We start from the raw sequence: 23,374 nt of genomic DNA on the forward strand, positions 1-23,374 counted from the left end.
CACATGTGGCGCTCACTCATGGGGAGAAAAGCATCGTGTATGCCAGTATGGGGGCAGAGACCCCAGGCTGGGTGCCAGGAGCTCAGCCATTGAGGAGCCGGGTGACTCCGGGCAAGTAACTTGACTCCCAGATCCTCAAATGCCTCATCTGGAAAGTGGGTAGGTAGAAATAAGTGATCTCTGCAATAGCTCCTATAGTCCTTGGGATGTCAGAGGCACTAAACTATCTGCCCGTGGAATCTGCAACTCCAACCAGTAGAAAGCTTATCGGTGGCACTAATATGTCTCCAGAAGCCCCCCATCAACCAGGAGAGTTAAGCCTTCAAACATTTGAAGCTGGACAGTTATTTAGTCCAGCTCCCCATTTTATAAGAAAATTTAGGTGTTCCCCAACTAGTGTCTCCTAATAATACAAAAGGACCCTAGAGCCATCAGGGACACTGGGAGCAGGCAGGGAAGGCAGGCGGCCCCCAGAAATTAGACCATTTGCCTATATAAGGCTCAAAGGAGGACATGATACACACACCCATACCTGGAGTCACCTAGAACCAGGAAGGTAGGGAGTCCAAGTGGTTAGCTCTTAGAGCTGTAGGTGTCCAGCAGGGTGCCCTCCCGCCTCCATCTCCTCCTTCACCCGCAACAATCTAAGCTCCACCCAAGCATTGCTGCCACGGCCACGCTGTCCCTCCCCCAAAACACGTCGAGAGCATTGCATTATATCTAGAGAAAGTAGGTAGGGTGGTCAAAGGCATGTGCTTAGGACTCAGGTGGGGGCTCTGAATCAGGACCTTTGGAGCTTTGAACAAGAACCGGGGCCACAGATGGAGTCGCTTAGCATCGCTGAGCCTTAGTTTCATTGTCTGTAAACTGGAAGCAATAAGGCCCACCCTGTAGGGTGCCAGGGGGTGACACCAGCTCTGGTGTTGCACAGTGCCTGCTGTGACCACAGCTCAGGAAACCATAGCTCTTACTGTTACTGAGGTGCAGAATCTGCTCGGAACCCCATTCCTCAGTATAACCCTTCCCACTCCCTGCAGCCGCCCCTGTTTTTTCCTTTAACTCCACATCCCTGAAATCAGAGAATGAATACCTGCAACAGATATACTCAGGGAGGCCTCTCCATCCTTCCCTGTGAGCACAAAGTCCCAGGAATTTAAAGGGAGGAAGTTAGAGGTCAAAGTTCTTCCTCAGTGCTGCCTGGTTCCTGAGAAATCTCAGCCAATTCTGAGACCTACCACCCCGGACCCTTCTCCACAGCCCAGTGCTGGCCACTGCCCCCGTTCCCCACCCTCTGGATGAAGTGGAACCTCATTCCGCGGGTGGGGAGGAGTCCATTGCAGTGCTGAGGGGAGCGCATGGTCCAGCTCTGGGCTCCCCCTGCGGCCCAGCCCCTTCCTCCACACCAACCCTCCAGGTGGAGTGTTCAGAGCCAACTGCAGGCGGTGAGCCTCGGACGCTGGGGCAGTGCCCATCTCCCACCGATCCCTCTTCTCCCAGGTGCTTGACACGTAAAGCTTACCTTTTAGGATGTGAACCTAGAAAAGGAAAATGTTCTAGAAAAGACAATGTGGCTAAAGGCCCCAGCCCATTGATAACTCCCCCTAGGGACAGCCAAGCAGGCCATTCCGGGCCTTCTCCTCTCCTAGACAGGCCCCAGGGCCCAAGGAGGACCAAATAGGCCCATGGCCACCATCACGTGTTCTCCTGTCTCTTCTTCCCGTGACTTCAAGCCTGCCATGATTTCCTCCTTTCTTCTCCTGGATCCTTTGAGCACAGACGTCCAAGGAGGGGAGTGACAGACAAGGAAGCCCTCATTAGGAGAGAGGGAGGCTCATCTGCTCCCTCCTTTCTTTGCCCTCCTGGTCCCCACAACCTCAACAGGTAGCTGATTCTATCTGAAGCCCCTGAGAGCCCAGGGCGTGGTTTCTAGGATGGCAGGGACCCCAAGCAGGCAGGCGCTAAGGCCCAGGAAATGGAGGAACCGAGATGAGATGTTGTTCATCCAAGCAGGTAGCAGCAGGGACTTAACCACACACAGTACCTTAAGTTAAGCTTCTCAAATGCTCTGCTAATGAGGCTTAAGGAGACAGTTACGTGTAAAATACTAATTGATCGTTGCTATCGTCTTTGGGTTCATAATTAATTAATTTATTCATAGAAAAGGAAAAGGAGGACATCCTTCCATGTGCATTCAGTACTTCCTCATGGAATCTAATATGCTAAATGTACTAAGACAGTTATTGCATGTTAAGTAAATATTCACCGGGAGTTAAAGTACTTATTTGGGATTAACTGTTATGAAGGGATGGAGATCAGCGGCATGTCGTGCGTGAGCGTGCGGTATATTTGTTTAATGCAAGTTTTATTACAACAAAATGAAATCTCTGTTTAGTTACCTTCCATCCTGGAGCTGTTGAGAGAAGCATGGCTCCGTTTAACACGGATCTTACCCACCGTGCCAGGATAATGATGGAGATTAGTGTGGGGGGAGAGGGGGTTTGGTTTTCTGAGCCCCCACTAAGCAATCCTGCCAGGGTTTGCTCTGAACTCTTACATGGAGTGGGAAGCAAAGGAAAGTCCTTCCTTCTGTCCCTGGGTTCCTTTTTGCTGAGCCTGGTGGGGCCCTTTCCCACCCCCCTCGTACCTTTTAATTCCAGGTAAGAGGCACCCCCCCAAGATGCCTCCGCTATCCTCCAGCCGCCCACCCTCTGTGGATGGCTCCTCTGGCAAAGGCTTGCTGTACCTCATCTCAGGCACAGGAAGTCATCACAGGGGTATTGATCTGCACTGCATGAGAAAGAAGAATGCTGCCCCCCCTTCCCTCCAGCTCTCCTGTTAATGTGACACATGACTTCCAACCCCAGGGCTGGACCCCTGCCTCACCCACCAGCTTAGTGCGCTCAGCCCTCGATGAAGTGGGAATCCAGTGTCAGCTGCTGTCCTCGTGAACTCATCCAGCCCCCGCCCCTTTGCCTATGGCCCCAGGACTCCGCCCCTCCCGTTTTGCTGGGAGCTCCTGTTTTGGGTGCTCACTATCTCGCCAGATTATCTATTCCCTTTTTTAAACACACTGTAGGAAAGAAACCACAATTGAATCAGCTTGGAAAATAGGCCCTCGTTCCCTCTTTTAGGGAGAGTTGCAATGTTGGCTTGTCGCACAGGAAAAAAACATCAGCTAAAGGGCTGCCTCTACACCTCTTTTAGACAAGTATTGGGCTGCTACTCAGTGCTGGGCACCAAACCAGGCCCTGGGGACTAGAGGCTCATTCAGGGAATTAAGTGGCTTAGTGTTTTGGAGGTCCACAGAGCCTTAAAGATGGTCTCATCCAACTTCTCACCATACAGATGAGAGACAGAAGCCCAGAGAGGAAAAGCATTATACCCAAGGCCACACAGCTGGATGGGCCAGCAAGCTGAGTCTTGGTCCAGCGGTATTGCAAGACTGTGATGAGTCCTTCACTGTGACTGTGACGGGGTCAGCACCCAGGGTCAGGGATGCCAGCTCTCGCCAAGGCCCTCACAGGAAGGTTTGCTGTCTCTGCAGGATAGTCTGTGAGATGGGCCACGCCCTCGTGGGAACCGCCTCTGGGCCCGTGCGCCTGTGCATCGGCGAGTGTAAGCCGGAGTTCATGACCAAGTCCCACCAACAGTACACCTTTGTGGTGAGTACTGGGTCTAGCGCTGGGCTGCAGGCTCCCAGCAAGGGCGCACTGTTGTTCCAGCTTCTCCCGGGAGCCCCTGCACTCTGCCCGCCACGCCAGGGGCCTTCAGGCTTCTCACGGACAGAGCAGGGGGCCAGGAAAAGGAGCTCCTGGCCTCGCTTCTTTGAGAGCCCATCTTTCCAGGGTGGGCTGTGTGTGTGACTAGCAATGCTGTGGAGACTCCGGAGTCCCAGTGAGCCACAGGTCAGAGTTTGAAATAAGGCAGCACTAGGCCTTTCTTAGAAAGTGGGTCCCAGATGCAAGGTGGGGGTGGGGGGCCTGCCCTTTGTCCTGCCAACACCAACGTGATGTCCTGATCTAAATCCAGCCTATGAGACACTTTGCCTGAGGGACCTAATTAAAAAGGGGTGTATTCCCCCAGGTGCATTATTTCCTGCTAAGGATATTGTGAGTGGGTTAGAGCAGTCCCATGAAAACTACAGGGACCTGCATTAGCGTGCAGGACCATGGGCAGGGATGCACGACTGAGTTGCTCCATGTGTTGGTGTGATAACTCTCACATATGCACAGCTCACACTGAAAATATCTCTTCACACTCAGGCAGCAGGTGGTAGCATCATAAAGCCTTTCTCTGAGGCTGGCACTGTGTCTGTCCTACTGAATCGAAAACTTGCTTCTGGGGCCCTGGAGTCCCTTTTCTGACACTTAGCTACATTGCTACATCGAGTTCTTCATTAAAAAGTGTTAACACCAGCAGATGGGGTCAAACCAGCCTTGCTAAGAGTTTTGAAAAGTCATTAGACTACAAAATTCTATTCTTTTGAAAGCATTTTACTGCTTATTTCAGGTTTTCCAGTTTCTGCCTCTTTATCTCGGCTTCCTGACTGTTCACTGCACTAGTCTTCTTTCTAGGATTGGGGAATACCATGGCCTACCCGGCAGCCAGTCTGTCCTTCTCCACAGGACACACACGGTCTTGTGTGAGAAGCAAACACAGAAAGACTAAGTAGAGAAGTGTATAATGTCAGAGCTGGGAATGCCTTTTGAGGTCATTTAGCCCACCCTCCTCCCTTGGCAAAGGAGCAAATGAAAGCTCCAAAACTTGTTTCAGGGGCCACTGCTAGTGAGCGGCTAATGCAAACTAGAATTCATGCCTGTGTAGTTGCTCAGTTAAATGCACTTTCCACTCCACTCCACTGCCCTCTAGCCAGAAGCAATTCATTTCTGATTTGGGTCAGCCACCTGATGCATTTTATGCCAGATGACATTTCTTTTAAGCTTCCAGCTTAATCTTACAGTTTAACAAGTTTACTAGCAAGTCCTGGCCACTAATGGGCCATCCTCCTGATACAGGTTAGGGAAGCCATATCTAACATTTGTTGAAAGCTCTGTGCCCCAGGCACCCTCCATGCCCTTCCCAAGCTTGTGGGGGTTGGGAGGGAGCAGCAGGACATTCACATGGGTCACCAATGGGGAACTTTAGCCTTTTGGTGACCCAATCCAGACAGGGATGCTTTATCTAGCCCTATTGATTTTATGCCCAAAAAATTCAGTACACTCTTTAGATAGAGAAGCATCTTCAAATTGTTCTCAATTTGTAAAGTAACTGATAGTGTTACCTCTCCTTTCCCATCAGGGTCATGACATGAGGCTCCCTAGGGAGTTAATTAATTCCAAAAGGTGGCCCTTCTGCCTTCTCCAGACATGCCCGGAGCCTCTTCTTTGGAAGGGTCTCTGTTCCAAGCTAGGCCGAGAGAGCGTTTGGGACTAGAAACGGCAGGAAAGGCATCTCCCCTCTGAGCAGGGACACCACCCCTGCTCCTGCCCTGATGTGTATCTGGGTTTGTCACTTTGGGTAAAACCTGAGCTGTGATCCTTTCTCTTCTTCCCCCCTGAAGAACCCTTCTGTGCTGTCGCTCAGCCCCATCCGAGGGCCCGAGTCAGGAGGCACCATGGTGACCGTCACGGGCCACTACCTTGGGGCTGGCAGCAGTGTGGCCGTGCTTCTGGGCAACCAGACCTGCGAGTTCTATGGGTGAGACAGGCTCGAAGGGGCACGAGGGAACTACCTGTAGGTGTGTGCACACGTGTTCCTATTCGTGTTCACACGTGGTACGTGTGAACGTCCTGAGCCTAAGCGCCATTCCTGTCCCTGGGAGAAATATGTACCATTCGTCAGTCTATATCCCATGAATCGTAGGAGCTAGATACTTCTAAAAATAATTAGAAGTAAGGGCCATGAGAGCCACTGATGAGGAAGGCTCCCGGGGGCTCCCACACAAACGGGACAAGCATTCATTAGGTCCCCACCATGGTGAGTCGAGAAACATGGAGATGCATGGCCTCAGTCCTCAGCAAGCACACAGACTCATCCTCAGGGCATCTCGTGTGCATTGAACACCTACTGTTCACCAGAGACTCTAATGAAGCCTTGGGGATGTAGAGAATCCATGGATGAGGAACCAATTCTCCTGGTATTATCTGATAATCTCCTCCATGGACCATAAACTCCCTAAAGGCAAAGGACTATGTCTAATTCTCTGCATAGTAGATGTTCAATGAATGACGGACCAGACTCTAGCACAGGCTAAAAGGTCATGTTCTAGAAAAATCCAGAAAAGAGGAGTTCCCCTACAACTGGTGGAGCCTGCCCCCATTGTCTAATCCCCACCTTCTCCACTGCAAAGTCCAACCGGAGCCATGTCTAGGTAAAAAGAGGCGCTGATGTGCACTGATAAGGGATATGTCCAGAGCAGAGAGTACAAAAGGGCCATGCCCCAGGCCACACTGAGGAGAACCCCTTTTCAAGGCAGAGGTCACCCCGGTGGCCCATGCCTTTCCTCACATCTCTCCTGCTATCGCCCCGTCAGGCGGTCAATGAATGAGATCGTGTGTGTGTCACCGCCATCGTCCAATGGACTGGGCCCAGTGCCCGTTTCCGTGAGTGTCGACCGAGCCCGAGTGGATAACAACCTAGAGTTCGAGTACATAGATGACCCCCGGGTGCAGCGCGTTGAGCCTGAATGGAGCATTGCCAGGTGACGCAGAGGTGGTAGCAATGTCCCCAGATGCCACCTGGCATAATCCCTGCAGCCCAAGGGAGAGGATCCCAGGGGATGAGGCGGTAGGAGTTGGAGACGGTTTTACCTAACCCAGCGTCTCCTTATTCCCAGTGGCCACACACCCCTCACCATCACAGGCTTCAACCTGGATGTCATTCAGGAACCAAGGATCCGAGTCAAGTTCAATGGCAAAGAATCTGTCAATGTGAGTAACCTCTGGTCCGCCTGGGCCTCCGTAAACACAGCCGGGTTTGTGTGTTTTGTGATGTGATGAGGCCTGTCTTAGGCACCGGAGCATTCTGCTACCAGAAAGGAAATACAGCTCTAGACTCCGAGCCTGGAATCATAGCCCCAAACACCTGAGCTTTACAGTGACTTTTACAATTAAGTATAATCATTTCTTATCAGAAAGCGAAATAATGAATATATAAATGTATTGGCTTCTGAGCTTAAGGTACAGCACAAAAGGTCTCCTGTTTTATGCCATGTTCACCTGAAGGTCGGATAAAAAGCAGTGTGAAGGAGGGGAAAACATTCCAGCTCTACCTTCAGACATTTCTGAACTGGAAGCAGGACACTGCCATCTGTTAGCTGCAGCATCATGATCAAGTCGTTTAACCTCTCTGAACCTCTATTGCCCAGCTATAAATGGCAATGATAAGACTCGACTCATAGATTTGTAACATGCCATTGACTGGCACTAGGTTGGCACTTGGTAAACTTAGTCACTGCATGTGGCTAATTCCATCCTGGATGCTAAGCTGATCAGGCCAAACGTATTACTTCACTCCTCTGTGAAGAGCCATGTGATTTAATTTTTTTTCACTATGGCTTTCTGTGAGTTTTAAAGAAGTTCTTTGTATAAGAGCAGAATGTCTGATTCATCGTTAGAAATTTTCTGGTTTGTTCTAGTGGCTCCATCTCATTCTTCTCAGCCAATATTTTCTGAAACATTATTGCATTCGTAATTATGGGCCAGGAGATGCTATTATGGTCATTATTGTTCATATGATTACTGCTGTGACTGCTCTGACCTTCAGGGGACTGACTAGGCTGAGATGTGCATGGGAAAGATGATGGTGAGTCTATCCTCTTATTCCTGGCACATTCCCAGCAGGCTTGAGGCTTCCTTAGAAAACAGAAATACACAAATGACAAGGTGCTAGAAGGTGAGATCTGGAAAGGTCTCAGGGAACCATCTGGCCCAAACCCTCACTGTATAGCTGAGGAATCTGAGGCCACGGAGGAGCAATGGTTGCCCCCAGTCAGGAAGGTTGCTGGTGGCAGGGTCAAGCTAGATCCCAAACATCTGGATGCCTCCCAATTAGACCGCGTGAGATGCTGGTGGGCCTGCCATTCCATCATGCCAGCAGTGTGGGCACACCTGTATCACACCCTCAGTACCCACTGTGCTCATAGCTCTTCGGGCTAGGAGAACACAGGCCTCCCCAAATCCCAAGAGCAGAGTTTGATCTGTGGGTCAGAGGGCCTAGTCCCCCACCCCACTTCCAGGCTGAGGCTAAGTGTTCCCAGCAGCTCACAGACCACTCCCGTCTGTCAAACGCCAGGGCCTAAGTGGAAGGGAAGAGGTTGAAGGATGGGAATAGGAAGGGTGAGCTCAGCCTCAGGAAGGGTAAAACCCCTCAAACAAATTAGGTACCTGTTTTAAAATTTAGGTTTTATTATTATTCAGGTATGGGGAGGTCAACAGACCAGGAGACGATTGCCATTGGGAAGACAGTTTGTTATACTCACAGATACAAAGAGAAGGGTCATGCCATGCCACAGGGGGCCACGTGGAAAGCACCAGCGTGGGTTAGAAAGCAGGGGGAGGAAAGGGAAGCCAGCAAGAGCCTTCATTACGGCTCCTGCAGGAAGGAATAAGCAAGGCAAGGTAAGGAGTTTAGGACTGGCCAGTGTGAACCATTGTACCAGGCCCTGGGGCATAGGGGCTGTCCCTAGTTGTGGGGTCCCTGGCCCTGGGCCGATTAGGAAAGATGGAGAGTTGCCCAGAGTGTGAAAGGAGGTGGTCCGGGGTTGGGCTCTGGATTGGTCCCTCTGCATTGGAAAAGCAGGCTCTAGCCGGCTGGAGACACGTTTGCTACCTCTAGGCATCACCAGCCCTGGGAGGGCAGTTCCTCTGGGTCCAAAAGGCCCCAGACATCAAAGTATCAGAAATACAGAAAGCAAAAGACACAGTTCGTATAGTGCAGAGGGAACGCTGGGGCGGAGTAGGTGACTGACAAAGGTAACCTCCAAAGGCTGCAGCTTTCATCTCCAGGGAGGCATTCAAACAGAATGGGTCTGGGGAGGCCCTCCCCTCACCTGGCATCCCTGGGAGAAGGCTCAGGCCCTAAGTGCCCGCTCCCTCCCCAGGACACACTGGCAGCCCTGGAGGGAAGGCCAGGGCGTGCGGTTTTCGCCAAGCCTGGCCCCCCTTGGGAGGCTGGTGAACGGTGGCCTCTCCCCCACTTTGCCTCTGCAGCCCAGCTTGGGCCCCACATCCTCCGCAGCCCCCTGGGGCTACCCCTTGCTTTGGGGTTTTGAGGCAGCCCCAGTGAGAAGTGAGAAGGGCCGCAGCAAGGGATATGAAACCCACAGGAATGTTTGGCAAATAAAGTGCCGATGCAGCACAGGGCGGGAGGCAAACAGAGGCCGCTTGTTTGGGGTGATTTGCTTATTCACAGAGGAGTCTAGTCCCAGGAACTGGAATGAGCAGGGAAGGGAGTGGGAGTGGGGGGACACAGGCATGCTCCGCCAGTGTCTGCCCTGCAGAACCCAGACTTTAACCCCGTGGCTCTGCTCTGCCCGTCTGACTGCACCCCTCAGGTTCCTCAGGCCAGCGCATTCCCTGCTGGAACATGAAAGGGGCAGGTTCATAAGGGGCGGCTGACGCGGGAGCTGCAAAGGGCAGGAGCAGGTACTGACCTCCAGGACGGCCTGCAGCCCCCTGTGGGCTGTTCTGTTTCAACTCGGAAACTCCCTCTGGAAAGAGGATAGTTGGACTTGGAGTTCTGACTGATCTCTGTGCAAGTGTCGGCCTTTTTTGCAATTTCACACATGGCCTTGTTTTCTGAACATGAGGCCCGTGTATGTGTACGTTGGCCAGACACACAGCATGCAGTTCAGAGCCAAGACGGCCGCACTTGAGGCCGAGTTCTCACAGATGCCTAGCTGTTTCTGGGACACCAGGGCCCCCAAAGCCAAAACCAAGCCATGCTGAGTACAGGCCAAGAGCAGAGGAGGTCGGAGTCCAGGTTCTCTCCCCAGACCATTCATGGCTCCAGTGACACTCTCTTTCACCTGCCTGCTGCCCTGGGCAGCCCCAGAGGTAAAGCACCAGAGAAGAAGGTGGTGCAACTCATGCTCAGCCAGGATTTTAGCTGGGAGACCTGGGTCCACAAAAAAAGAGAGGGCGTTATGAGCTTGTCAATACCAAGATTACCCCCCATGCCCCTGGTGCATGGCTAGGGGCCTCTTGTCTATGGGAAGAAAAGACCCTGAACACAACACTTAGGGTGTGAAAGGACTCTTTTTATCCATCAGTGTATTCAGTAAACAGTAACTGAACACCTACTGTGTCCTGGCAAAGTGCTCACCTAGCACTACTTCCTGCTCCCCAAAACACACACACACACCCTCCACTGCCTGTGTCCTGCTGTTTCCTCCCACATTCCACGCTCCCTCAATCCCCCAGCCTTGGCTGCAGGTCCCTCTGCTTGGAACTTGTTCCCCTACCCCTCCCTCTTCTTAATCTATGTAAACCCTACTTTCCTCAGATCAAGTTTCATTCATTGCTTCCAAGGGGAAGCTCCCTGGGCCTCCCTCACCTGCTTCAAGCTATGCATGCCCACCCCATGCTCCTGCCCACAAGCAGATACCCAGGTAGTAGGTGGTGCTTCCCCGCCTGGGCATTTCTCACATCATCCACACATCCACATGGTGCAGTGGCCCTCCTGTGCCCCAGGTCCTCTGCCAGGACCGCACTGTAATGCCCGCTCAGTTACATGCCCCTCCTGCAGACTGCGCCCAGTCCACTAGACAGCCCCAAGTCCTAGCACATGCCGGGCACACAATAGGTGCTCAAGTGTGTTGGTGAATGAATGAGGTTGAAATGCACCTCTCCACCCCCAAGCCTCCTCAGGCCTTTTCCCCAAGGGGCTCACCATCTAATGAAAACAAGCAAGTGACCTAATGGTGACAGGCCAAAGCGGGCCCAGGGCGGAGGCAGTACTGTGAGCCCCAGCCTCGCCCACTCAGCATTTGAAGTCTGCGCCCCGGGCCTTCCAGGTGTGTAAAGTCGTGAACACCACCACCCTGACCTGCCTGGCACCCTCTCTGACCACGGACTACCGGCCCGGCCTGGACACTGTGGAACGGCCAGACGAGTTTGGATTCGTCTTTAACAACGTCCAGTCCTTGCTCATTTACAACGACACCAAGTTCATCTACTACCCCAACCCAACCTTTGAACTTCTCAGCCCTACTGGAGTCTTGGATCAGAAACCGGGATCCCCCATCATTCTGAAGGTAGGCATGCCTGTCCCGTGCAGTGACGGTGGGGGCCCCATCTCCTGGCCTTTCTTGTTCTTGCTACACTTACAGACTTGCAAAGCTGTCATCTCCCTGGAAGGGGGGCTTATTTATACCTATTGACCCATTGAGCGATAGATCTTGCCCTTGGGATTCTCAAGAAACGTTTCAGAGTATTTGTGTTGTTCTTCTGAGCCTGTGGACCCAAAAGTTCTTCAGTGCACTGGAAGTAAACATTTCCTTTAATTGGCCACTCCCATGGCCAGTGTAACCATGCATATTTCAGAAGGTCATGGTTTCCTGGGACTATCGGTCCAAGTGTTGTTTTTCTCCGCCACTTTCATTTATATCCCATGTGTCTGCCTCCAAATTTTCACTTGCCGAGTATCTTGTCTCCCCTTTCTCTTGCCCAACCACTTCCTCCCTTTCTCTCCTCTCTTCATTTTTCCTTTCTCTCTAAATTGTGGCCGTTTGAAGTCCTCTCTGGACACTTACCGTGGAGTCATCTATTGGTTTTTGCCTGGCTGCCTTCCCCCGTCTCCTTAACCTCTTTCAAAACAGGCAATTAACGTCTTTGTGCACATGTCAGTTATTCCTATTAAGATTCTGTTATCTGCAGGGCAAAAACCTCTGCCCTCCTGCCTCTGGTGGTGCCAAACTCAACTACACAGTGCTTATCGGAGACACGCCGTGTGCTGTCACCGTGTCCGAGACCCAGCTCCTCTGCGAGCCTCCCAACCTCACCGGGCAGCACAAGGTCATGGTGAGTGCTACTTCCTCCAGTCTTCACCATGCATGCAGGATCCATCACGAAGAAAGGCTCTTTCTCACACGTCCTCCATGTCTCCACACCTCCACGTCCTGTATCAAAATGGGTGGAAGTTGAGAACACAGACAGGCAGATGATAAGCAGGAAGTTGTTTTGTATCCAAACTGCACTGTGTGGCTGTGGTCTCTCATGTCCTTTCTGAAACAATAAGGATCCCATGGCAGACCAGGGTTCGACGGCGTCTGTGTGTTTGCCGTGCACAGGTCCACGTGGGCGGGATGGTGTTCTCTCCCGGCTCGGTGAGCGTCATCTCGGACAGCTTGCTGACCCTGCCAGCCATCGTCAGCATCGCAGCGGGCGGCAGCCTCCTGCTCATCATTGTCATCATCGTCCTCATTGCCTACAAGCGGAAGTCTCGAGAAAATGACCTCACTCTCAAGAGGCTGCAAATGCAGATGGACAACCTGGAGTCCCGGGTGGCCCTGGAGTGTAAAGAAGGTGAGCGGAGGCTCTCCTGTGCTTCCTGGACCCCTTTCTTCACCAGCCTCATGAAGCACCCCCGACAAACAGCTCTTATCTCTACTTCCATCCCTCCCACCCCGTGCCTTCACACTCCACTTTGACGTCTGTTTTCCTAGAAACTTCCTTTGCCTGTAGAGCCAGAGAAGTCCTATGAAGAATGCCCACAGTGAGGCCCCAGGCCTGACCACATTGTTCTGGGCCCCCTGACTCACCCCACAGGCTGGCCACCTTCCTCTCCCTCTCAGGGCCTCAGTCTCCCCACAGAGCCTCCCACGCCCTGTTGTCTGACTCTAGAGCCCCCAAATGGGAGTGCCCAGCTCCTGTTTCTTGCATAACTGCATAGAGCATGTGGAAGGAGCTACAGGAAAGGCAGGCAAGCACCTTACCCGCCTCCCAGTCCACCTCTCCCCTGCGGCTATTTTCCAGCCATGCTGCAGGCTGGGCCCCTGAAGGCCACGCTTGCTGTTGGGGGTGTGTGTGGGCGTGGACACTATATTTTCTTACATCTCCCACACAGCCAGAGCTGCAAGGTCACAGCTATACCTGGCATCTCCAGGCTAAGGACCCAGTGGGCTCTCTGAGTAAACACTTCAATTACAAATCAAAACATTTTCCCTTTTGCTGCAAAAGTCAGGATGAGAAACCAGCCCTCTGTAGGATGAAACGGAAGAGCTGGGCTGGGGAAAGGTGGGCAGCAGTGCCTCCCCTCCTCCCGGTGCCAGAGCTGGAGGGGTGGGTAGCAGGAAAACAGGCCTGCCACCAAGGGGATGCTCCCTGTTGGTCTGGGGCCTGATGGCTAGGGGACCCCAGGGCTGCATTTGGTGTTGCTCCCAGTTTCACACACATGCATGTGTGTATTGAAATATATATAACATAAGCTTTACCATTGCAGCTCTCACTGTCTCTAAACCCCAGGGCTCTCAGTTCAGTGGCACTAAAATTCACACTGTTGTGCAACCATAACCACCATCCACCTCCAGAGCTTTCTTTTCTTCCCCAACTGAAACTCAGTACCCATTAAACAACGAACCCTCAGCTGCTGGTACCCACCATCCCACTTTCTGTGTATGTGTTTGCCAACTGTAGAAACCTCACGTAAGTGGACTCATACGGTGGAGGTGCTCCCGCGTGTGTCCTTGCACGTCTGGCTTATTTCCATTAACGTGTCCTCAGTGTGCATCTCTGTTGCAACATGTCAGAATCTCATTCCTTTTTAAGGCTGAATGTATTACCACCTTCATAGACTATATACACCACATACATTTTATCCAGATCTGGCAGTGGACATGGGTTGTCTCCACCTTTCAGTACCATGAGTAATGCTACTATGAGCAAGAGTGTACAAGTATTTGCTCAAGTCCCTGCTGCCCGTCGTTTTGGGTGTAAACCTGGGAGTGGAGTTGCTGGATCATCCTGTACTTCTGTGTCTAATTTCTTGAGAAACCACCAAGTTGGTTTCCAGAGCAGCTGCACCAGTTTACGTTCCCAGCAGTGCGCAAGGGTTCCAACTTTTCCCTATCCTCACCAGCATTTGTTATTTTCCGTTTTTAATGATAACCATCCTAATGGGCGTGAAGTGGTATGTTATGGTGGTTTGGGTTTACATCTTCCCCCAAGGTTTCTGCATCCTGACTTATCCTCTTGCTTGCAGAAGGGGAGCAAAGCAATGCTCTGGTCTTTGCCCTGCTCCCTCGCCTGCTGCCAATGCCCGCACGTCTACATGACCAGTCATGGTGCTGTTTCCTTTTCTTGTTTCCACTACACCTGTGATACATAGAAAGAAAACTCAAAATTGTTGCTAAGCATAGAGGAGGAGATAATAAAAATTGCCCATATTCCCACCACCTCATAAAGGTAACCTGGAGAGAGCACACCCGCCCTGCAGACACAGCCCTGTGACCTTCCCTGCCCTGACGCCCCCTGTCCAGCTCCACAGCCTTCTCCTGCATTTCCCGTCCCCTGCCTGGGTTCCCCTCTGGGGCCACTCAGTCTCCACTGCACTTCCCTAGCTTTTGCCGAGCTCCAGACAGACATCAATGAGCTGACCAGCGACCTGGACCGCTCAGGAATCCCTTACCTGGACTACCGTACCTATGCCATGCGAGTCCTTTTCCCCGGCATCGAGGACCACCCCGTCCTGCGGGAACTGGAGGTAATGCCTGCCTCCCTCGCCCAGCAGGGATGCAGGGCCTGGGCTTGCTAGAAAGGCCGATGGGGCCCAGCGGCTTGAAGGAAGGTCAGGGCGAGCAGCAGAAATAGCCTATCAATAGCATGGCCACAACAAGAATATTCTGATTGGGAAGATCACAGCCAAAGGGGGGCACCCAGGCCCTTTGGGGTGATTCCAGGAAAAGCTCATTGTTATTTTTTAATTAATGACAGAATTAATTAAGATTCTGCCTCATTCTCAAATGGGTTTAAGGTAGCTTAAGGAAAGACCTATGATTCTGTGAGGTGTATTCATTCATTGGTTTGTTTTACTAAAGATAACAAAGCAGAGGAGAAGGGATTAAGGGGAGACTAGTAAACCGAATAAGTCTGATAGGGTAACTAACTCCCAGCGTACGCTTGGGAAATCAGGCGGCGGGCATACCCCCACCCGCGAGGGCCCCGGCCGGAGCCCAACCCCCCCAGCACAGTGGAAAGTCAGAGCAGACTACAGGCTTCAGACACCAGCCATTCCCACATCACCGTGGTTGGGGAAACGGGGTGAGTGGGTGTAGGTGTTGGGGACAGATTTCCATTGCTGATGCTGTCAGCAGCAAAGACCCTCAAGAAGAGCACAGGCTGGGGGCTGGGCTCTGAGGGTGCGCGCGTGTCCACCCAGGTGCAGGGAAACGGGCAGCCGCGTGTGGAGAAGGCCCTGAAGCTCTTTGCCCAGCTCATCAACAACAAAGCATTCCTCCTGACCTTCATTCGCACGCTGGAGGCCCAGCGCGGCTTCTCCATGCGCGACCGCGGCAACGTGGCCTCGCTCGTCATGACCGGCCTGCAGGGCCGCCTGGAGTACGCCACCGACGTCCTCAAGCAGCTGCTCTCTGACCTCATCGATAAGAACCTGGAGAACAAGAACCATCCCAAGCTGCTGCTCCGGAGGTCTGACCTGCGGCAGGGGGTGGGGAGGGCGGTGGGTGCCCAGGAAGGACCCAGAGCCTCGTTAGACCATGTCCCCACGAGCGGCATGAGAGGCTCCCATTCCCAGAGATGACATCCATGCAGAGCAGCCTGTGTCCTGTGTCTGCACATCGCACAGTACGGAATCTGATCTTCCCCCGGCCCACGTGGCTGTGCAGCATCTGCAGCTGCTCGGGGATGGAGGAGCACGGGCCTCAGCTTGAGCCCCAGCTAGCCACCTGCTGGCTGTGGGATCCTGGGCCAGTGACGTGGCCTCTCTGCTGTTTAGTTTTCTCATTGACAAAACGGCACCGATAACATCTGTCACATGGTCTCTCTCCCTCCCTGTGTCCCTGAAGCTGTGCTGTCCCACACAATAGCCACGTGGGGCCATTCATTAAAATGAGATAAAGTGCAGCATTCAGTTCTTCCATGCACTAGCCACATTCCAAGTGCTCAGTCCCCACATACTAGCCACCAAATTGAACAGCACAGATAGAGAACATTTCCATCATCACAGAAGGTTCTGCTGGACAGCGCCAGGCTGGCCAGTGTGAGCAGGCTATCCCTTCTGCTCCCCGTTCCGGGATCTGAATCACCAGCATCCACCACACACTCCTTCCCCCGTTGCCATTGTCCTGGCAGAATAGGGGATTGCAGACCTTGGCATCCATCCCCCAAACCCACAGAGCAGAGCTTTGGAGCTCCTCTGGCAGCAGGGATTGCTGGCGTTCCACCACCCACCTCTTTAACCTGCTCCTAGCAAGGTCTCCAGCTCCTAGAGCCCACGTGGGGTGAGGAGGGAGAAAGAAGGGCTTTGTTTTATGAGTACTGAGCCCCCATCCTGCCAATCTGAGTATTAGAAACTCTCATTAAGAACTGTTGTATTTAAATTAGAGCTAATCTCAGGCACAATGCTGGGAGAGGGTGCTGGGAGGGGCCAGGAGAGAAAGCTACAATTTCTTCTGCCATTGCAGTCTCTCCCAGGCCCAGATTGCTGAGCAGCCCTGGCAAATGCCTGGGATTTATGGCAACCAGAGGGTATAATTTGCACCACGTGCAGGGAGTTAAAAGACCCCTCGGCATCCCCATCACTGAGGGTCTGTCACAGCCGCTTTGTTCCTTCCCAGGTCCCCAGGTCTGCAGCCCCGGGTTGGGGTGGTGGAAGGGAACTGCTTGCAGAAGCAGATCCCCATCAGCTAAACACTTACACACACTGCTCTACCTCTGAGGGGCTGGGACCCACTACCCCACGTGACAGCAGTAATGCCAGCTAAAGCTAAGTAGTGCTCACCAGGCTCCAGGCACTATTCTTAGCACTTTACTTATATTAACTTATTCAACCCTGACAGCAACCTCGAGGTATAGATATTATTATTGTCCCCATTTAGAGATGGGGAAACTGAACCCAGAGAGCTGAAAAGAGTTGCCCAAGGTCACACAGCTGGTACATGGCAGGGTCAGGACTTGAACCTAGGCAGTCTGATTCTGAGTGTTTGGAGGGATGGGTACCAGGGACCTTCTGGGTATGCAAAAGACTATTCAGGCATGCAAAAAATCCCAGAGGATCAGAGAAGCTCTATTTATCACCCTGAGGCCAGAAGGATGTGGGGAGCCTGGTATTTGATAGCTCTCTGGGATGGGGTACTTGACACCTTTATCTGCACACCCTCAGTACCACTGGGTTGGCACAGGAGACAGAAGCCAGGAAAGAAGAAACCTGTGGCCCAACAGCACACTTTAGTTACCAGCATGCTGGCCTTTGGTGCCCTATTGTTTTCTTGGGCCGTGGTGCACAGCACAGTCCAGGCCCCTCCGAGAGCCCTCCATAAAGGCCTGCCGCTCATACCTTCTCTCTCCCCAGGACAGAGTCTGTGGCTGAGAAGATGCTGACCAACTGGTTTGCCTTCCTCCTGCACAAGTTCCTGAAGGTGAGCCAGGGCCTGGAGCCAGGAGCCAAATGGGGAGTTGTTTCTCTGAGCCCGGCCTTCAGAGCTGCAGCGGGGTGCCCCTCAGGAACAGGAACCTGCACAGCCGGGGTGCTCCCAAGCCAAGAGGGCCGAGGAACACAGTCGAGGAGATGTAGGGGAGGAGGCTGGTGGGGCCACATGCCCATGCTCTGCCTGTGCCCACAGGAATGTGCCGGGGAGCCGCTCTTCATGCTCTACTGCGCCATCAAGCAGCAGATGGAGAAGGGCCCCATCGACGCCATTACGGGCGAAGCGCGCTACTCCCTGAGTGAGGACAAGCTCATCCGGCAGCAGATAGAGTACAAGACGCTGGTAAGGAGGCCGGAAGCCGGGGGATGTGCAAGCTTCCTGCCTCCGGCCCGTACTCTGCTCTTGGAGCACAAAGCCAATCTGAGGGGTCAGTAAGGAGCCTGGGAGGCTGGCCTGGGTGCATGGCCAAGGGGTAGGCTAAGTGGACCAGAGTGAGGCAGATACACCATCTCATTGGGTGGCCCCCAAGAGCATTCTCTGCCTCAGTTTACTCTAGATAGTAATGGGGGTGGGGGAGATCACCCACCATTAGATATGGGGAAATTTGCACTATGATAAAGAGTGTAAGTCTGCTTATGCCTAATACAGATGCTTTGGGGAAGTGGGTGGCCAGCCCTCAATACACCTGGAGCCATCTCTAAACCCCTAGGACACCTCCAGGACAGCAGTCTCCCCTGAGCTATCCAGGAACTGGAAAGTAGAGTCCCAGTTCTTTGAGAAAGAAGGGGTGGGCATAATGATTCTGGCTGTCATTTGGCAGATGGCAGGAAGGTGCACAGAAACTGAGGCACAGCCAGAGAGGCCCCCCTGTTTCTCCTGTAAAGGAGTGAGCCTTGGACAGAGAAGATGCCCAGGCCCAGCTCCCCCCTCCCCAGACCACTCCTTCAACTCCTATCATTGCCCCCTTCTATCACCACTTGTAGATACTGAACTGTGTCAACCCGGACAACGAGAACAGTCCAGAGATCCCAGTGAAGGTGTTAAACTGTGACACCATCACACAGGTCAAGGAGAAGATCCTTGATGCCGTCTATAAGAATGTGCCCTACTCCCAGCGGCCTCGGGCTGCTGACATGGACTTGGGTAGGAGGCCTGGCCTTGGGGCAGCGGGGCCAGGGATGAAAAAGCCAGTTCTAGGCCGGTATTCAGGCTGTGGGATGGGAGGGGAAGACGGGAAGCCCCACCCTCTGCCCTGCAATGCAGCCCCTCCTTGGGTGCAGCTGGGTCCTGCCCGGGCAAGGGACCATGTGAATACTTCTCCAGGGCACTGCCTGGCAGATGTGGCTGCCTCCAGGGAGGCCCACACCTCTCCCCAGCTGTCTTGGCCCTGTGGAGCCTGGGTCGTCTCTAAGTTCTCTGGGTGGCACCAGCCTGCAGGTCCCTGGAGAAGACAGGACTGGGAGATCCTGGCTCACAGCTCCCATGCCCTCACACTGCTATGTGCACCGCCCCCTCTACCCAGAGTGGCGTCAAGGCCGGATAGCCAGGGTCGTGCTGCAGGATGAGGACATCACCACCAAGATCGAGGGTGACTGGAAGAGGCTCAACACGCTGGTGCATTATCAGGTTGGACGCAGCCCCTCAGCAGGTCTAGGGCCTTTGTCTTCCAAGAATGTTCCCTGTCCTCCATGGTTTGCTCTCAGGCCCTCAGCAGCCTAAAAGGGGTTTTGTTTATCTCCGCTTTCCTCCTCCTTCCTGAGCCTAAAGCAGTGGCTGTCAGCCACGGCTGCCCCTAAGCATGGCTGAGGGAATGTACCGAATGCATGAGTGGCCAGATTCCAAGCTGAGCAGCTGGCCTCTCTAGGCTGGGGTAAGGCTGGGCATTTCTATCCCGTGTGTCTCTGTGGTTACCGTGAGGTCCTCCACGAGGACGCCTACCGCAGGTAGCTGCTTTCTCTCTCTGGCATCTTATCAGTGCAGCTCACACTTCTCACTTGCAGTGGGGCAGGGATGTGGTTAGACTTGCCCTTAGTCTTGCATTCTAGCTGGTGTCCTTGGGGAAATTACTTAACCTTCCTTCTCATCTGTCCAATGGGGTGAATGGTGATCCCTGCCTATAAAGGTGTGTGGAATAGATTAAATAAGGTAGATAAAGTGCTTAGCACAGTGGCGGACACACTGAATGAATAGTCACAAAGCAATTCCAGCAAAAGAACAAAAGATCCAGGAGTATCTTCTCCCACCCCAGCCCCCTTCCCTCCTTGGTAACCTCTCATGGCGGGGCCGGGTGGTGGGGGGAGCGGGTCTCTGGAAGATTCAGCACAGGTAGGCTGGTTGGGATTCAGGAAAAATACTAAAATAGAAGCTGGGAATGAGAGACATATGGAAAGCGAAACCAGCCAGAGGAAGTGCCTCGGGCTGCGAACCCCAGCGGCATTGCCTGTACCTTCCCAGCATCCTCCTAGCATCCACCTCGGTCCACGCCTCACACAGGGAGGGCTCACAAGGCCTGGCAGGCTGGGCTGGCAAGCACTGAGTTGCCATCAACCATGCCACCAGGGGCCCTGACAACCAACAGGAGCTGGCTCGGAGGCACCTGAGGTGGGGGACACTGGGGAGACCCCAAAACACTCCTCTCCACCTCTCTGGCCTTTATGCCTATATGCTGACGCCCTGACAGGACCCCCCAAGATGGAGGAACTGTGGTGTAGTGGAAAGAACAGAAGCTTTTCAAGCAGTATTTAACGCCTTCCCCACTCCCTGGTAGTTTAACTTCAGTGTCTCTTAATCTCGGGCTTCTTATCTATAAAATGGGGATAAGAACCCCGACCTGTGAAGGTGGTTGGAAGGACTAGGCTCAGTAGGTGAGGTACCTCAGAGGTACAGTTGCACCGAGGTGGCTATGGCCATTCTCTGTGGAGTCCACGGCCACCCCACCACCACCACTGCACACAGAGCCTGGCGCACCCTGTAGAAAGTTGTAATGAACCAGTTGGAGCTGAAGAAAACCCAGAAGCAAATAACATTAGGCCCCCAAATCGTAAGTTTCTCTAGGACAGAAATGGGAATTTCTTCCCTGTGGCGCCCTCACGATTGTTCCTGGACCGTCCATCCTGTGGCTCCCAATCAGAAAAATGGAATATTTTGTACTTACAGTGCTTACCATACAAAGCACTTTCAATTCCCTGATGTCATTTATCATTCATGTATTCATTCATTGCTCAAATATTTACTGAGCTTTGCTGCTTGTGAGGTACTTCCCACATGCTGGCCCTGAGTGACAGGGGACAGCGGGGCTTTGTCTTCCCTTTGGGAGATGCCTAGGCTGCTGGTGCTCGCAATGCACCACTAATGCCAATACTTGCTGAGAGCTCACTGGGTGCCAGGCACTGCTCTCAGCCTTGACGTGTCCTGACTCCTCGAATCCTCATGACAAACCTAGACACCATGATTATCCCCAGTGACACATGAGACAACTGAGGCACAGAGAGGTTAAGTGAATTTCCCAAAGTTGTGTAGCGTGTAAGTGGCAGAGCCAAGGTCAGACCCAGCCAGGCATCTTGACCACCGATTTGCATTGCCTCTTGGTCAAAAGGAAGAAAAACTGAGGCCAAAAGAGAGATTTACTGACAAGACCTGGAATTGAATTGAACTGTGGTCATTCAAGTCACCTTGTGAATCTTCCCTTCGGTGACAACAAGCCATAAATGATAATGTGTTCTGTTCTTCCTGGGAGGGTAAACCCCTGCCCTTGCCAGGCTTCAAAGTATCATTTCTAGGCTGTCAGTTGCAAGGAGAGCTCCTCCCGAAAGGCAGAGGCGGGGAACTCCAGTCCGGGTGCTGAGACTGAACTGCTGGCAGTACAAGGAGGTGCCCCAGCTGGGATGTACATGACCCTGCAGCTTTATGCCACTGAGTCACAGCACTGCCCTCTCGTGACCCTCCCTGGAGGCCAAGGTCCTCCGAGACCCCACAGGAGAAAATTTGCATAATCTTAATTAACAAAGAGATGTTAAAAAACTTCCCGGGCTCCCACAGATTTATAGGGAGGGTAAAATTAAACACCACTACTAAAACTGGCTATCAGGGAATCCCGTTAGCACTAATGTTCATTTATAGTTCGACTTCTCAACATTTAATTCTTTTTTGGTAGGAGAGAGGGGCTGACAATTTAAGACCCAGAAAGATGGTTTTACGACTGGTGCAGCTATAAATCAAGCTTATAAAGTTCATAAAAATTGTTAAAATAAAAAATGGTTTAATAGGAATGTTTTATGGCCCATAACATTATTATAGCTGTTTTATTCCCTCTGCGTTAGGGGTTTAATTGGATCGCCACAATTCTGGGGATTCTCCATTTTTATTGGATGGAGGGTAATCTTAAATCAAAATGGCCCCAAATGTCTTCAATATGGCTCCTCATTTATCACCCCTTTCCCTCCAGGCTGGGTGCTGAGCCTGGGCACCCCCACAGAGGACAGGGCAAGATGTCACCTTTCCCTCTGACTCCCCGGGAGCAGCTGCCCCATTGCTCAAGGTGACCCAGGCTTTAAAGGACTCAGGCCAGGAAGCAAGCAGAGCCGAAAGAGAAAACGGGCTTCAGACCAGCATGACTTGAAATGAAATCCCAAAATTAGGGTATAACGGGAAGATTTGTAGCCAGGTCTGGAACCTGGCAGACCTGGCTACAAATATTGGCTCCGCCATGTATTAATCGTGCGACCTCAGCCTCTCAGTGCTTCAGTTTGCTCAGCTGGAAAATGGGAATAATTCTACATAACTCACAAGGCTGAAGGGAGGCGCCAGGCCTGGCCCAGTGCCATCCGATAGAATTATAATGCAAGCTACGTGCATAATTTTAAATTTCTTACCAACCACATTTAAAAAGTAAAAATAAACCAATGAAATTAATGTTCACAATATATTTTATTTAACTGAATTGATTTAAAACAATTACATTTAACATGTAATCAATATAAAACTTATGAATGAGATCGCCTGTACGGTAGTCATGCTGAGCCATTGAAACCCAGGGTGTATTGTTCACATTAACAGCTCATGTCAGCTGAGACTGTCTCACTTGGGGCTAAGCAGATTTCCAATGCTTAACAGCCACAGGTGGCACCTGGGGACAGCAGGAATGTTATTTCTAGTATTCCTGACCTCCTTGTGCTCTACCCCACACCCACTCCATGACCTTCTAGAAGTACTTGGCTATTCAATTTCCCAAGATACCTATATTCACCTGCACTGGACCTTTCATACCCTTCTCAGGTGTCAGACAGATCCGTGGTGGCTTTGGTCCCCAAGCAGACCTCCTCCTACAACATCCCTGCATCTGCCAGCATCTCCCGGACGTCCATCAGCAGATATGGTGAGGACCAGGAAGGCAGCTCAGAAGGGAGTCTCCCGTGACCCTCCAGGAACCAGTCACCAGCCCTCCTGACAGCAGATGCCCTCGCTGCCGCCCGCCTCCAGTCAAAGGCGTTTGGTCATTTGTTTCCCTGCCCTGCTAGTCCAGACATCCCCAGGGCAGCCCATCTCCTCAGAGCTGTGGGCACAGGCGGTATACCCTGTGCCCCTCCTTTTAACTGTCCAGTACTGGCGGAGGGGTTTGAGGGCCCCAGAAAGAAGGAGAAACCTGGATGGGGGTTCATATACTGCCAGTTCCTTATACAATGCCACTTTATGACTGTTGTCCTGGCTAAATTATCAATAGTGCCCTTTTTACTCTCAAAAGTGTCCCAAACGGACAACAAATTGGCCATCCTA

The 23,374-nt window shown here is 52.4% G+C and overlaps 1 protein-coding gene across 1 annotated transcript in view; it reads left to right on the forward strand.

Moving 5' to 3' along the window:
- Window positions 1-23,374, forward strand: part of PLXNA2 (plexin A2) — a 201,046-nt gene that overhangs the window by 170,639 nt on the left and 7,033 nt on the right. The window contains exons 14-27 of the mRNA XM_017658745.3: window positions 3,545-3,662; window positions 5,561-5,697; window positions 6,533-6,700; window positions 6,836-6,929; window positions 11,015-11,254; window positions 11,877-12,020; window positions 12,290-12,524; window positions 14,558-14,700; window positions 15,376-15,644; window positions 17,527-17,593; window positions 17,798-17,944; window positions 18,586-18,745; window positions 19,125-19,228; window positions 22,877-22,976. Coding sequence (XP_017514234.1) covers window positions 3,545-3,662; window positions 5,561-5,697; window positions 6,533-6,700; window positions 6,836-6,929; window positions 11,015-11,254; window positions 11,877-12,020; window positions 12,290-12,524; window positions 14,558-14,700; window positions 15,376-15,644; window positions 17,527-17,593; window positions 17,798-17,944; window positions 18,586-18,745; window positions 19,125-19,228; window positions 22,877-22,976 — 2,126 coding nt within the window. The remainder of the gene's footprint in view (window positions 1-3,544; window positions 3,663-5,560; window positions 5,698-6,532; window positions 6,701-6,835; window positions 6,930-11,014; window positions 11,255-11,876; window positions 12,021-12,289; window positions 12,525-14,557; window positions 14,701-15,375; window positions 15,645-17,526; window positions 17,594-17,797; window positions 17,945-18,585; window positions 18,746-19,124; window positions 19,229-22,876; window positions 22,977-23,374) is intronic.

The sequence above is a fragment of the Manis javanica genome, chromosome 11 (genome assembly GCF_040802235.1).
Source record: "Manis javanica isolate MJ-LG chromosome 11, MJ_LKY, whole genome shotgun sequence".
Lineage (NCBI taxonomy): Eukaryota > Metazoa > Chordata > Mammalia > Pholidota > Manidae > Manis > Manis javanica.